The sequence below is a fragment of the Myotis myotis genome, unplaced genomic scaffold (assembly GCF_014108235.1).
Source record: "Myotis myotis isolate mMyoMyo1 unplaced genomic scaffold, mMyoMyo1.p scaffold_m19_p_5, whole genome shotgun sequence".
Taxonomy (NCBI): domain Eukaryota; kingdom Metazoa; phylum Chordata; class Mammalia; order Chiroptera; family Vespertilionidae; genus Myotis; species Myotis myotis.
In genome coordinates, this window is record NW_023416357.1 from 13,458,080 (window position 1) to 13,473,579 (window position 15,500).

The following is a 15,500-nucleotide window of genomic DNA, read 5'->3' on the forward strand; positions in this document are numbered from 1 at the left end:
GTCAGAGGAAGATAAACCATTTGCTGACCGTAGTGTGGTAGCAGCTCCTCTCCCCATCCCGAGCTAAAAGAATGATCTAAGGAGAGATATAATTTAAAACAAACCCCCAGAACCAGTGGTGGGAGGAACTGGATTCCTTCTGACCTCCGGAGCGCCTGCATACGTCTGGTAAACCTCCGTAGGAAAATGAACTGGCTTTTGGATGACTTTCTTTATTAGTATAAAATCATTTTCTTTTGTTGTTTTACTTAATGTGCTTACTTAATGTTTTGCTGATTTGGAATTCATTTAAAAATGATGGTCAGACAGGAAAATATGTAGTTCAGTCATTTGGCAAATATTTATGACGTTCCTACTGTGGATTGAGGGCTGCTCTAGGTACATGGGCTACATCAGTGAACAAATGAGACAGACTTTTCTGACCTTCATGGGCTTCCATTCCAGTGTGGGGAGATGGACAGGTAACCAGGGAAATAAATAACATGCTGTATATTAGAAGGTGATCAGTGCGGTGGAGAAAAGTGAAGCAGGGAGAAGAAGAGTTGGTGGTAGAATGAAGAAACGGAGGCCAGAGAAGGTTCTGTTGGGAAACTGGCACTTGGGTAAAGACCTGAATGGGATGAGAGCTGAGGTGCATAGGCCCCTGGAGGAAGAGGATTCGAGCCAGAGGGAACAGCAAGTTCAAAGGCCTGAGGCAGGATTGTTCCTATGGGAACCATAGTGACCCGGTGGGCCTCAGCAAAGTTAGTGACAGGGAGGAGAGAGGGTGAGGTTAGAGAGGGACAGCAAGCTGCATCGTACGGAGTTGTGTCTGCTGTAAAAGCCTTCGTTTTATAGTGAGACAGATGAGGAGCTATTGAGAGTTTTGAGTGCAGAAATGACCTGCTCTAAGGTTTTAATAGGACCACTCTGGTTTCTGCATTGAGAGTAGCTGTAGGGGGCAAGGGTAGAAGCAGGGAGACCAGGCCCAACTGGTGTGACTCAGTGGTTGAACATTGACCTATGAACCAGGAGATCATGGTTTGACTCCTGGTCAGAGCACATGCCTGGACTGTGGGCTCAATCCCCAGTAGGGGGCATGTAGGAGGAAGCTGATCAATGATTCTCTCTCATCATTGATTGCCGGGAGCCGGTCCATGCTTGCTGTTTCAAGGGACCTGGCATATGGCATACGGTTCTTAATATGTTTGCTTACCTTCTTGGCACTATGTGTTTTAACCAAGGTCTCTGAGAAAGGGTGTTTCCCCAGGTAGGGATTTTCCCGTGAAGTTAGGGAGGGAATAAAACCTCTTAACTAGTGCCAGGTGGGTAATTAATCACTTTAACTATGAACAATCATGCTTAAGCTACATAATCTTTACTCCCTGGAATGAAGATAAGAAACGCCCTAACCTTTGTAATAGAGATTGATAGGATTGAATCAACTGGTATAAATACAGATGTAATAAGACAGCTAGACACAGAACTTAGAATACGGAACCAAGAGAGACAGAACCTAGGCACAGAACCTACACAGAACGTTCTCTAGAGACAGAAGAACTTCGATGGAGAGAACATGGCAAAAGATCCTGGACAGAAACTGGCCTCAGAACCTAGAGACAGAACCTAGCGAGAGAACATGGCAAAAGATCCTGGACTGAACCTGACTACAGAAATTGGCAAGAGAACCTGACTAGAACCTGGTGACTGAACCTGGCTGAAGAACCTGGACAGAACCTGGCTGGAGAATCTAGCAAGGGAACATGGCTACAGAACCTGGCTGGAGAACCTAGCAAGAGAACATGGACACAGACCCTGGCAGGAGATCCTAAGCAGAACCTCTCTGGAGATCCAGACCAGAACTTGGCTGGAGATCCTGGCTGGAGATCCTGGCTAGGCTGCTGATCAACTGAACACTGTCTCCGTGTCATTCCTTCTTCGCCAACTCCGTCTACGCCTTTGGGAACCCCTGGACCCGCTGGGGTTGGACCCCGGCAATTGATGTTTCTATCTCTCCCTCTTCTTTCCTCTCTTTGAAATCAATAAGAACATATTTGATAAAAAAGGGTGGGCAGGGAGACCAGGTAGATGGCCATGGTAATAATCCAGGTGAGAGACGATGGGAGGTTGGGGGAAAAGCAATGAAGGTGAGAGGTGTCAGATTCTGAGAAAACACAGACCAGATTTGTTGATGGATTGGATATGAAGGGTGAGGAGTCCAAGGGGTCTGTAAGGTGCCTGGCCTGGACCACGGCAAAGACAAACTGCCATTGGCTATTGTGGGGAGACTGTGGAAGGATCGAGCTTGGGGAGAAGACAAGGAACTCAGGTATGGAGATGTTATACTTGAAATGCCTGTTAGGTATCCAGTGGAGATACACAGGTGGATACAGAGATGTGGGATTCATACTAGAGATATCTATTTGGGTCAGAATATGGATGATCTTCAACACCATGAAGCAGGTCACCAAAGCTTTGAGTGAGATTTGGTAGAAAAGAGAAGATGTAGAAGTTTATTGTTTTGTTCATGGTTCAAAATCATTGCCACTTTCTTTCAACATGTAAAGTTCTATGTAGCATTTTTCTATAAAAATCACCCCTCTGATACACTATTTATTTATTTATTTATTTATTTATTTATTTAAAATATATTTTATTGATTTTTTACAGAGAGGAAGGGAGAGAGATAGAGAGTTAGAAACATCGATAAGAGAGAAACATCGATCAGCTGCCTCCTGCACATCTCCCACTGGGGATATGCCCGCAACCCAGGTACATGCCCTTGACCGGAATCGAACCTGGGACCCTTCAGTCCGCAGGCCGACGCTCTATCCACTGAGCCAAACCGGTTTCGGCTGATACACTATTTAAAGTAAGAGAATTAGCAAAGGTCTTTCTTTTCTCCTAGATAGAATACAATGGTGTGCTTTTTGTTTTGTTTTGTGAAATTCTGCCTTTTTTTTTTTTCATTCAAGAAAAATGTCATTGATTCCGTAAAGCCTGTGACTGCGATATTTTCACTCCTATTTTTAAGAGACTGGCTCCCTTTCCTGTCTGGTGACATTAGATAGTAAAGGCTTAATTGAACATGGGCAATATGGAGCTCCAAATGTTCCTGCCTCAGACAGAGTGCTAGATAACTGGCTTCCAAGGGAAAAGGGATGCCTGGAAGCTAGAAAACCAATTAATAGTTCCCTATTTTGTTATATTTTAATCCACCGAAAGAAATAAAACACACAAACCCACAATACTGAGTGGTGAGTGTCCAGGCAGTAGACTGATTAGCTATTGATTTTTCCTTCATTTTCTAGAGGAGCAGAGGGATTTTATCGGAAACAACTACGTACAGAAAAGGAAAGCAAGCAGGGAGAGAGTACCTTGACCTTTTGAGCTAATGGGTTAGTTTCAATACTTTAAAAAATCCACAAATAATACTTAAATTAAATTCAAACATAAACATCAAATTATGTTTGTTTCATGCCTTATAATGTACTGCAAGTATAACAAATCATTGCATGTATTAGAGACAGATTTGAAGTCTGGTTTCCTTATAAGTAAACATATACTGTACAAATTGGATGTTTATTGGAAGATATAATGGGTACTGTGAAATGGAGGAAAAAATTGCAAAGGGCCTAGTGTGCCATGCTCAGGAATTTGAATAGCAAAAATGAACCTATGTATTTATGTAAAATTCGTGTATGAAATTTGGATCCACACCTAGTATTCCACCTGCCCCAGAAAAAAAATCTTGCCTTTTGGCCCACTCACCTGCTTTCTCTCAGATTCCCAGAGGCTATATACCCTGAGCCTTTGGCATGGTGGGTGGTCTAGCTCCCTGCTGCTTGGCCTTCATTGACACCTATTACCTGCATTCAGTCTTGCCAGGCTTCCTGCTGTACTGACTGACCAATGACCTCTGGAATGATCTCTTTGATCCAAGATGCCTACATTAGGAAGATGGTCTTTGGTAGACTTGTGTCTCTTCCCAGGTAGATCTCTGTGGTTCCTTGGTTCTCTAGGCATCAATCATCCTTGGCCTCCCATCTACCCACTGTAAACGGAAGGACAAGGAGGCCTCTCCAGCCGGGCTCCTACCACTCACTGCCCTAGGCACACGAGGTCCCATGAAGGCTTGAACCCTCTGGCTTGCTTCCAGACCTTCTAGGGGGCCTTCTGCAGAGGCAGCTCCTTCAATATACATGCTCTATCCCCCCAAATATCCACATGGCCCAGTCTCACCTCCTTCAAGTCAAGGCTCAAATGTTACCTTCCCAACAACTCCCATCCTGACCTTGACATCTCATTTAAAATCACAACTCCTTATGCTAAGTGAAAGAAGCCAACACCAAAGCTCTCATATTCTATGATCCCATTTACATGAAACTTCCTGAATAGGAGAATCCATAGAAACAGGGCACACATTGGAGAGTGCCAGCACCTGGAGGAGGGGAAAGTGGGGGTAACTACTCAATGAGTACAGGGTTTTCCTCAGGGCGCTGACAGTGTTTTGGAATTTGGTATCAGTGGTATACTTTAAAATGGTTAATTGTATGTTATGTGAATTTAACCACAGTTTAAAAGATGGCAACCTCACTAATTACTGTCTCCTTTACCCACGTCCATTTTCCCCCTAGAATGTTCCTAACACACAACGGGATTCATGTGTGCATCTTGTTTACAGCCCATCTCTGCTCTCCCGATGGAAACTCCACAAGGGCAGGCTTCCTGTCTGCTTTGTTCATTAATGTAATAATCTCTGGACCTCGAACAGGCCTGGGGCAACGTAGGTCATGATACATATTTGGTGAATATATAGACAAATGTTTGACCTCTTTAATGTTCATTAATAAAAGATCCTCCCTATTCCTTGAATACCAAATTAAAGGAAGAAGATTCAGTAAACAATAAAAGAGCCAGCATGGTCTCATCCAAAATAAATGACACATTTGAGAGGAGAAGCTAAGTGGCGCGGATCCCATTACAATTCCTGCTCCCCACATGGAAAATAAAAAGCTTGACAGGGATTTAAAGGATCAGGAAGATGGTATCTCGTGCTGAGCATAGCTTTTAATTTGCAAGGATTAGAAATGCCAACAAACGTTGCATTTTCCTCTGAATTCTAAAAGATAATTCGGGTCATTGGATTTAAGCTAGGAGAACTAGGAAAAATGTGGCCCCTAATAAATGCACTATTTCTGCATGCACATATGTTCTGTGAGTAGATTCAATCACATGGACCCTGCCAGGAAATATTTTCATTGAAAAACTGAGACACTGTGAGAGAATCGGAGAGAACATACCAATGAGCTCCTTATTTCGGACGTCCAGGGCCATGTTCCGGAGCGCCGTGGCCACTGCGCACACCACACGGTCGTTATCTATTCGGAGCAGCTCCACGAGGATGGGCAGGCCTTTCTCTTTCCGGACAGCAGCTCGGATGTACACTGACCACTGCGAAAAGATGAAGGCAAAGACCTTAGGAATGGAGGAGGCAAACCCTAGGAGCAAATAGCACGTACAGTTTTCAGACTGTCCTTTGCAGGAACCAAAAAGGTTGAATTATCAAGACCTAATTGTAAAATAGGTTGAATAGGTTAGACATGTATTTAAACGTTTTCATGTTATATTTTGCCTTCACAATATGGGAAAGGTTTCAGGGTGAGTCAGCTAGCCACATTTTGCTTCTCTGGTACCAGTCTTTCCTTTCCTTAGATTGGAAAGCCATCTGTAGCCATTTGCATGATGTATATACTTGATACTTTGAAATGTGAAGGTTTGGGACAGAAAGGGGGGCTACTGACATTCAGAGGAATAATAAAATGAGCCCTGGAAAAAGTAGAAAATGATAAAAGATTGAGTGTGGGTGATTGGTTTAAAAACAGAGATTTAATTTGGAGGTGGGGCATAGAGATGAGTTGCTAAACATATCATCAGTAAGTTCTTTGCTGAATAATAAAGATTAAATAAGTCAGAAAAAGGTAGGGGTGAGGAGGGGTAAATATGACATTAAAATAAACAGTAAAAATTATAAACTAGAAAATATTTAGATCAAAATGTGTTGTGTCTAGGGCAGTGATGGCGAACCTATGACACGCGTGTCAGAGGTGACACGCAAACTCATTTTTTTGGTTGATTTTTCTTTGTTAAATGGCATTTAAATATATAAAATAAATATCAAAAATATAAGTCTTTGTTTTACTATGGTTGCAAAAATCAAAAAATTTCTATATGTGACATGGCACCAGAGTTAAGTTAGGGTTTTTCAAAATGCTGACACGATGAGCTCAAAAGGTTCGCCATCACTGGTCTAGGGCCATAATTCCATGTTTACTCTGTAATATAAGATATATAATTTGTTTTGGGTTGGTGATTATTGATCATAATGAAGCACACCTAATGTTACTACTGAAATGTACTTGCAATATTCAGAATGATAAAGCACACCAATCCATGTCACAGAATGTAGGAAGGCCAGATTCTTCCGACATTTGCATATACACTTTATACTATTTTACGGTGTTCTAAAGAAGAACGTGTACTATAAAAATCAACCCACATAGGGTTTAATCAGTCACATTTTCATTTAGGATGTAAGAAAATGACATTCACGACAGGAAGTTTTGGATTCTGTGGTTGAGTCCTCTGGGGGACAACCAAAGGTGGAATAAAGTCCCCAACCCCCCCCACCAGGCCCCTCCACCCCCCTTCCCCATTGGGGCAGACACCCCAGAGCTGGCTCTCACCTGTGGCAGGCAGGGAGCCCCCTCTGGTAGTGAACGTAGGGCATACGCCATGCCTGCCACATCCTCAGCCCAGCCCTGCATGAAATATGAGATTAAAAAAACACACAACTTCATCCCATCCTACGTTAGAAGTCACATTCACATAGTTTCTTGTCACCATCAACTCGTCCCATAATCTTTCCCTTGCCCCCACTCCAGGAAGCCTGAGGGGATGGGAAGCAGCTAGAATCACTAAAGCATCTCTTGATTGCGATGAACTATTTCACAGACCTGCTCTCAGGGAGCAGCAAAATGGGTGGTCAGGGAGTCTTAGACATGGAAAAGCATCCAGGTTTGAAAGCTGTTTCTTGGAATTTGGAGGGAGGTGCTCTGTGAACATAGTACAGAACCTCTTTCATGTCCACTAGAAATTTAATTCGCAATTTGAAATGCTGAGACATGATTTTCATCTACTGCCTCCACTAGACTTGTAAACCTCTGGTCTCCAGGGCCCAGGAGAACCTGAGCTAATGCAGCACATGCATTGTTGGGTTCGTCCTTAAAACTAGGAAGGGAGGTGAGAGAAAGGAAGAAAATCGAAATCAGAAGGTAGGCTTAATGTTTACCAGTTGTGAGATGAACATCAACAATTGACTGTATACTGGGGAGATGTGCTGGCCCTTTGGGAGATAGTGGGAATGTTCTTGGCAACTTGGGCAGGCTGATGCATGGGTCCTAGAGATGGCCTCTTCTCCGGCACCACCTCATTCCAGTTGAGGATGCTGTTTTGAACATTAGTGACCTCTTCTAATTCCCTAAGACGCTGGAGGTGGCATTAGTATTCTTATTTATAGAGAGGAAATCTAGGCACAACGTTGTTAAGTAACCTGCTCATCAGGGTCAACTGTGCCCCTGACCCCAGTCCTGTTACTCCAAATCTGCTTCTCTTTATGATGCTGACAATTTTCCCTCCTCTGCCAGCATTTCATTCTCTCTCCCCTAATCCTCTGTGCTCAGTCCCCCAGACACTGCCTTGCTCTCCCCTCCCCTCCATCCTTCTAAACATTGATAGAGAAGAACTTGGCCATATTTGAAATAAGCCAAGAAGGGAAATTTATGATTGTATCATTTTAGAAGTCCAGCTATTATATCCTGCCCATGTGGGATGGAAAGATGATTTAGTGTTTGGAAAATAAATGAGAGTCCTTCAGCTTTGTGGAGAACTTATTTGAGAGTAAAAAAAAAAAAAAAAAAAAAAAAAGGAGGCTATATATGGCCCAAAATGTTACAGATACACCTTTTGGTACCATAAAATGGTCAACAGTGGTATGTTCTCCCTAAGTGAAAAGGGATAACCAGACAACAGATTTCAACTCGTATTATTACAATTGCTGCATAGAAAATAACTTTTATTTTGAAACTTTTAGTTTTGTATGGTATGGAAAATTCCCAATATCAGTTTAGAATAGGACGACTCAGAATAAACTACTTACATTTCACTCAAAACATGCTGCAAGTTTCCACAAGATTTCTTGACATGCAAAAATAGGTGATAGTGATGCCTTTTAAGTAGCAGCCAAACAATTGACCAGTCTCAGAGGTAATGTGTGACCAAAGGGTAACCCACCGAAAAAGGAGTAAACCCCAGTTAGAGGTGGAAAGGAGAAAGTCACCAGACAGTGTCATTGGGAAATGAGGTATGGTTTCAGGTACACTCAATACAGAACCATGAGGTTCCTATAGAGTTTCCCAAAAGAAAAGTCAGTTGCCTTGGAATCATCCACTGTGGTGGTTAGAGGTGCATGGGTTGCCAAGTGTTTTGTAATCTAAACAAAAGTAAGAGTACCACTGGCATAACAACATGAACAAGAGAGAAACGTGTATCATAACCCATTGTAGTTGAAGTGAAAGTCTTTGGGTAAAATGAGAGCACTGTGCACTGAGCACATGTGTACAGAGAGGGGAGCTATCAGGCATGGACCAGGATGCTTCTGAGAAGAACGGCTCAGGAGTGGAAGAGAGAATGCTTGATGATTCAAGAGGATGAGAAGGAAGAGGAGTAGGAAGGGGAGGGTGGGAATGACAAAGAGAAGATGGAGAAAAAAGAGCTGGTCCTGGAGAAAACAATTGATGCTTAAAACTAGGAAGGGAGGTGAGAGAAAACAATTTATAAGCATAAATTATAAGCACAAAAATGTGACCCAAATTTCTCCTGCAGAAATGCTTTCCCAATGAGGACCTCAGGAGAGTTATAAGCCCTTATAACAATCTCAACTATAAGAAATCTAACACTTAACCAAATGCCAGGCACAGTTCTATTTTTTTACATGTATTAATTCACGTAATCCTCATCTCATCCCTGTGAAGTATGTGCTAGTGTTATTCCCACTTTACAGATGAGAATAGGGAGGCACAGCAAGGTCCCTCAGCCTGCGGCTGCTTGACCAGGTCTTGAACCCAGGAAGCACTGCCCTAGAGTTGGTGTGCCTGACTTCCCTTCTCTTCTGCATCTCAAAAAGACAAATGTAAATTATATACATCTGCAATCATAGTGATATAATTCTTTGAAAATTCACCAATTAATCTTGGTCTAATAACTCATGTTATTATTTTAGTGTTTCAATAACTCATTTGGCCCTCCTCTAAACTCCTGAGTTAAACACCCTTGAATATTGGCAATGGAAGTCCTGGACATTTCAATTCAGCCCTGAGAACAACTAAGCTATGCTCAATTCAGTATCTTTCTTGAGGCTGTTGACCAGGTCTCTAGGGACAAGTCTCAAATTTCTTGGTTCTCTTATTTTTTTATTCATTGGGGCCACATGGCAGAAGATTCTGTTTTCACTACATCTATGTTGCTATTATGTTAGCTCATCAAATATTAAAAATTAATATTCAAATATCTATTTAGTCTACCTTATTTTAAAAGTAAATGAGGAAATAATAGTCTTGACAATAATCACATTTTAGGGGGAAAGTTGACTAAACAAAGATATCTAAAATGTTTGGCTTAATAGCAAGGGCAGATATAGTTCTACAGTTCAAACCCTGGGTTTTCACAAGGTTCAATTACAATAGAAATAACCCATAAATGGGAGTTCAAAGAACATTTGGTCACATTTTTACAAATCTTTAATCTACTATATCTAATAGTTTTATTATTCTGTGACAAAAACATCATTGTGCTGTAAAAGAGGAAAAGGTAACTGAATTCCACATTGGCTATGAAAAACATTTATCACTTTGCTTCTGCCACATTGCTATTATGTTTTTCTGATGCTCATAAACCAAGTAATGAGGGTTTTAAAATGTAAAAAGTATTTAGGGCCATTATGAAGATGTGTTTGCTAGTCAACTTGTCACATAAAAGGACTGCGCATGATCTCCCCATAAAGAGTAATTATTGTTTTGGGAGATGAGGTCTATAAAAAGCAATCTCTATGCAAAATACTGGTGTTTTACCTTCACATTTCTGCTTTCGTTTGGGTCATAAAAAGTTAAGGACACTAAAAAAAAGTCACTAAATTTCAACAGTTGCTATGAAATCACATTCTTGAAATTCTAGGTTTCAGATAGTAACACTGTCTATACAAAAATTAAGGCTATTGTGTATCCCAATTTAATCTTTTACTTAATATTTTTTCTTAAGTGAAATCTTTTTTTTAAAGTAAAGATTTACTTATGCTTTGTACAAGTTGTTCTCAGTCATTTAAAAATTATAACAATTTATCAGTGTTTGGCTTAATGAAGATTTTTCTCAAATCATCCCTATGGATTATCTTCCCTACCCACATAATCCTTTACCATTTAATATGATAAATTAATAAATTACACAACAGATGATGATAATGTAATTGTCTTTTACGCATGCCTGTGTATTTGCATTTTTATAGTAAAGCTCTTATGGAAGCACATATACTTTTAACTATACACAAACATTCTTTAGCAGTCCCCTGCTCTGCCTGAGCACCATTCCATTTGACTAAAGTTGCAGAATAAGGAAGGTTAGTGCTTTATAAGTAAGGCTGACATTCTGAGAGTCAAAATTCTACTTTACCCATTGGGAGGGAAAGATTTCTAAAATGATTTCTGTCTTTTAAAATTATTAGTAATAATTTAACATTTTTTTCATTTCAGAGGGTCAGCATTAGGAGTATCAGTTATTAGAAAATATGCAACAGCCAAGACATTTAATGGCCTCTGGCCGTTCTCCTCTCTTGCTACCTTGTAGTTACTTTTTCTAATTCTTTTGTCTTTTCTCTTTGCCATCACAGTATTTACTCTCCCTTCGTAGGCAGATCTTTATGCCTCTTTATAAGAGGCACTCCTTGCTTTTTTTAATCCGATGTGGACTGGGAAATCTGATGGCCATACTTGTTAAACTCTGTTGAAAATACAGAATAATTTTTGTGATGCTGACTTCATCTGCTCCTTACTAGTCTCTATTAGTAATGGAAAAAAAGTACCAAATAAATGTCTACTCAATATGTGGGGATACATTTCACACTGGGGATGACTGTGCTGAACTAATGGGCAGGTTTATGCACTGAAAACAGTCAGCAGGATATTATTACCAGAAAATACTGAAAAAAATTTATGATAGTTCATCCATAATTCTTATTTTATAATCCAAAGTAGGAATTTTTGAATATCAAAATAGCATAAAGTTTTTAATCTCATTATTTTCTTGTTCCAAGTACCTAAAGACCCAAACATACCTCCGCTATGACACAGAGCCTGGTAATTAAACAGAACGCTCAACCTGCAGGAACGGTGGGACTGGGAAATGCTATCAAAACCTGCAGCCTGCAAAGCACTGATGAGTTTGAAAACTGAAAAGAACATAGTTTTCCCATAACACTTTTCTGTCACAGGGATGAACAGGTAAAAAGAAATACATGGGACTTGGCTTCTGCCTTTAAAGTATTTACAGACCAGATTCCTTTCTAGAGGACATTCTTAGTAGCTCGGTAAAGACGTCTATACCTAAACGAATAATTGGTGACACTGATCCTTAATTTTGATGTTAGATGTGGTAGAGTTCTTAGTACATAACATTTCTTTTTTTTCCTCTGGCTGCTTTTAAGATTTTCTCTTTACTACTGATTTTGAACAATTTGATTATGATGTACCTTGATACAGTTTCTTCATATTTCTTGTGCTTAGTGTCCCATAAGCTGCTTGAATCTGTGAGTGTATGGGTTTCATTAAATTTAAAAAATTTTCAGTAATTACATTTTCAAATAATTTTTTTCTGTTTTCTTCTTCCTTTATCTCTCCTCTCATTTGGGGACCACAATTACATATACATCAGGCCACTGTACATTTTTTTCTGTGTTTCATTTTGTATAGTTTCCACTGATGTTTTCTAGTTCACTAATATTTTCTTCTGCATTGTCTATATGCTGTTAATTGCCATTTCCATGCATTTTTGTTTCAAACATTGTACATTAACTTTAGAAGTTATTTGGATCTTTAATATATTTCCATTGGTTCCAATTAACTTTTTGAATATGTGGAACATAGATTTTAATTTTTAAAGCAGAGGTTGTAGTCTTGCATTTAAAATCCTCTAGGCCTCAAAGGTATGTCTCCATTGTTTAAATTGTCATAAGAACCTAAGTATTTCTTAAAGAAAATAATAATTCACTAAAATATCATAGGTTCAAGATGGCATACTTGGTATGCTACCACCTAGATGCTGTGTGGTTCAGGTTAGACTCATTGCTATGGGCCAGAGCCCACTTTCTCATGCCCATCTGGTCAGTCCTCTAACTTGGGAGCTGGGTGGGGACCTGTAGCCACTAAGTGCTCTTGGCTGTATATACTGAGAATTGCTTGACCAATGACATCCTGCTCTCCTCTTTGCATCCAGTGTCATGACTGGCCTGCAGGATGTGACGTGAAGCATCCACAATCTTCTCTGTTCAAAGATGACACACCTGAGAACATAAGGAGGTGCTATAATTTGCCCAAGGGTCACAAAGATCAGAAGAGGTAGAGTCTATGTTTGAATTGAGACTTGAGTCAAAGCCTCCTAAATTTAGAAGGAGATAAAATCTAAGGGTTAGTTCAAGGAAATGATTTCCATTATTATCTCTTTTCTACTCATACAAAACTAGTCTCTAGAATTCTGCCTGACATGACTCTGCCTTTCAAACTTTTCTATGGTTGAAAGCAAGCGACAACTTCACTTCCTCTCCCCCAACCTAAATTCTCCCAGTACAACATTAGGGATGCCTATGAGCAGGGAAGGAAAGGGATAATATGTTCATTCCCCAGACTCTCAAAAGAAGAAGGGGTGAGCCTCCCAGGCACCAGTAGTGATCCTGGGAAATACTGTCAGAGACTAGGCCCCCAAAGTTGGGAGGGCACACCTGAGAGAGAAGGCAGTGCTACTGCCAAAACGGTAGCAATGGAAACAAAGGATATCTCTCTCTCTCTCTCTCTCTCTCTCTCTCTCTCTCTCTCTCTCTCTCACACACACACACACACACACACACACACACACACAGAGAGAGAGAGAGAGAGAGAGAGAGAGAGAGAGAGAGAGAGAGAGAGAGAGAGAGAGAGATAAGAAGCCAGACATTGGAAGGTATAAGAAGAAGAGAGGGTGTGATTGTATGACAATGCTGAGGCCAGTATGTGTGGTGCCTATAGTATTAAGCTTCTGAGAAATATCTGTAGTTATGTGTCTATATTAACATTGTTTTCAATAAAATGTTAAAAGAGTGATTATGCATATTTTAAACTGAGGCTTTAATAGTATATGAGTGAAAAATGGATGGCAGACGCCCAAACTTCTTCTTTTGATATTTTTCCCTATATGCACTCATTCTTCTAAGAAGTTACACTTTTTTATACAATAAGGTGAGTTAGCTCATGTAATAATTAGTGATAAAACTCAAGAATTCTTTGCTATGGTGAATCTCTTCCTACCCAAAATGAGGGTCATGGAAATTTTCTGTGAAAACCAATCAGTGTGTGTTTATAAGGACGCTAATATTCCCAATCAAATATTTGTTTTACTTTAACATTTTTGACAAAGATAACTAGCAATGCTACTCTTCTCTGAAAGCCAATAATTTTTAAAAATTCAAGACCTTCTTTTCCTCTGGGAACAGGACCACCTATATAACATTACAGAAATCACATGAGTTTGTATACAAGATGTTGGGTATTAGCTCCCTTAACAGCCAACGACAGTGCTTTGCAAAGTGTCAGCATGTCCCAGTCTCCTCTGAAAACCAAGTAGCTCAGCTGCACAAGCAGAATGGAGAGCACATCACGGCATTTTCAATGACTACTAGTACGCTTACATCTAGCCGCCTGTGCTTTGTACTGATCTTCAAGGATCCCTGAGCCCTTAAGGAGAATTTTTCAAAGGAATACCTTTCCTAAGTCCAACAGTTCAGTGTAACTGGTCTTCCTCTCACATCCTCAAAAACTTCATTAGAATTGCATTCCTCAAAACTGGACTTCTGCTATTTTCTAAGGTCGTGCTCATAATCCCAGATTTCTTTTTTATGGTAACGAACTAGTCATACCTTCCAGCTCCCTGCAGCCAAGTTCTGCAGGGCGCCTGCTGCCCCTTCCAGCGTGTCTGCATTTGAGCACTCAGAGAGCAGTGTGAGGTAGGGTTTGACTATTGATGGGTGCCACAGCATCTGGATCCCTTTTGGTGGTTCTGCACAGTCGGGAAGAGGTCCTACTCCATCCCACTGGAGGAAGAAAAATAAGAGAGTAAACATCTTTAACACCATTACACTTCCCAATATTGCCTTCTGTAAACATTACAGACCATAACAAAACCAGGGTGTCATAGCATTTGGTGAACATGTTTGGCATGTAGGGTAATGCAGTAGCTGTCCAAAAAGCGGAGAGCCATTCCTGCCCACCAGGAGCTTATGATGGAGGGTGAATGGGGTTGGAACTTGGAAAAAAGTGAACGTAACTGGCAGTAGAATGGATAAGCTCCCTGAGAACAATTCTAGGCCATTGCTACAGGAAGGAGGGAGAAGAGATGGATTGATTTCTAGTGGGCAGCGAAGAAGAAGGTTACAGATCAAGGTGGCTTATTTTATAGTTAGCATACCACTGACATACTATAGTTAGTAATAATCAAATGCCTTCACTTCTTATGGATAAATGTGGACTCTGATAAATTCCTACATAACTTGTTTGATTTTTAGTACTATTATTGTATATATAGGCTTCAATCAAAAGACAGAATAAACAAAAGAGAAAATTGCTATGGTTTATTAGATGCATTAGGATAGTATAGGCACACTAGATCTTATATCAATTCTGGTAGTTAAGTTTGCTTTGAATTGAATCTAATATATAACAGAAAAATCTGTGGTTGAAAATTAATTACAAAGAAATTAGAAATTATAGCTTATTGCACAAAGGCATATCAGTAGACCATTAAAAAGAATAATTTTAAAGAACTTGCAGCAACTTGGGCAAATGATTACATTAACAGTTAAATGAACACAGCAGTATACAAATTGGTAAGGGTTTGTGTTTTATAGCATGTAAAGTGCATCATAAAAACCATGTAATGAAATAAAAACTTATTAATAAACTTTTTCATTTTTTCTACATTTAAAATTTTTTGTTGTGTTACTTTTATTTAAAATATAAGAAACTGTACTATTGATTCTGATCTTTGATTATACACAGCCTTTGTCTTTTATGAAAAATAAAGGCAACGAGTATAATGAGGGTAGACATGAAATAAACTGTATGTATAGAAAAAATATTCCCATGTTCACTTTTGAGAAAAATCACAGT

At 39.9% G+C, this 15,500-nt stretch overlaps 1 protein-coding gene across 3 annotated transcripts in view; it reads right to left on the reverse strand.

Annotated features, from left to right (window-relative positions):
* Window positions 1-15,500, reverse strand: part of CTNND2 (catenin delta 2) — a 795,027-nt gene that overhangs the window by 83,647 nt on the left and 695,880 nt on the right. For 2 of the 3 annotated variants that reach the window (XM_036310691.1, XM_036310693.1), the window contains 3 exons: window positions 14,252-14,425; window positions 6,726-6,800; window positions 5,283-5,433 (listed from right to left, as the gene is read on the reverse strand). In XM_036310691.1, the coding sequence (XP_036166584.1) occupies window positions 5,283-5,433; window positions 6,726-6,800; window positions 14,252-14,425 (400 nt within the window). The remainder of the gene's footprint in view (window positions 1-5,282; window positions 5,434-6,725; window positions 6,801-14,251; window positions 14,426-15,500) is intronic. The other variant, XM_036310692.1, reaches the window with a different exon arrangement.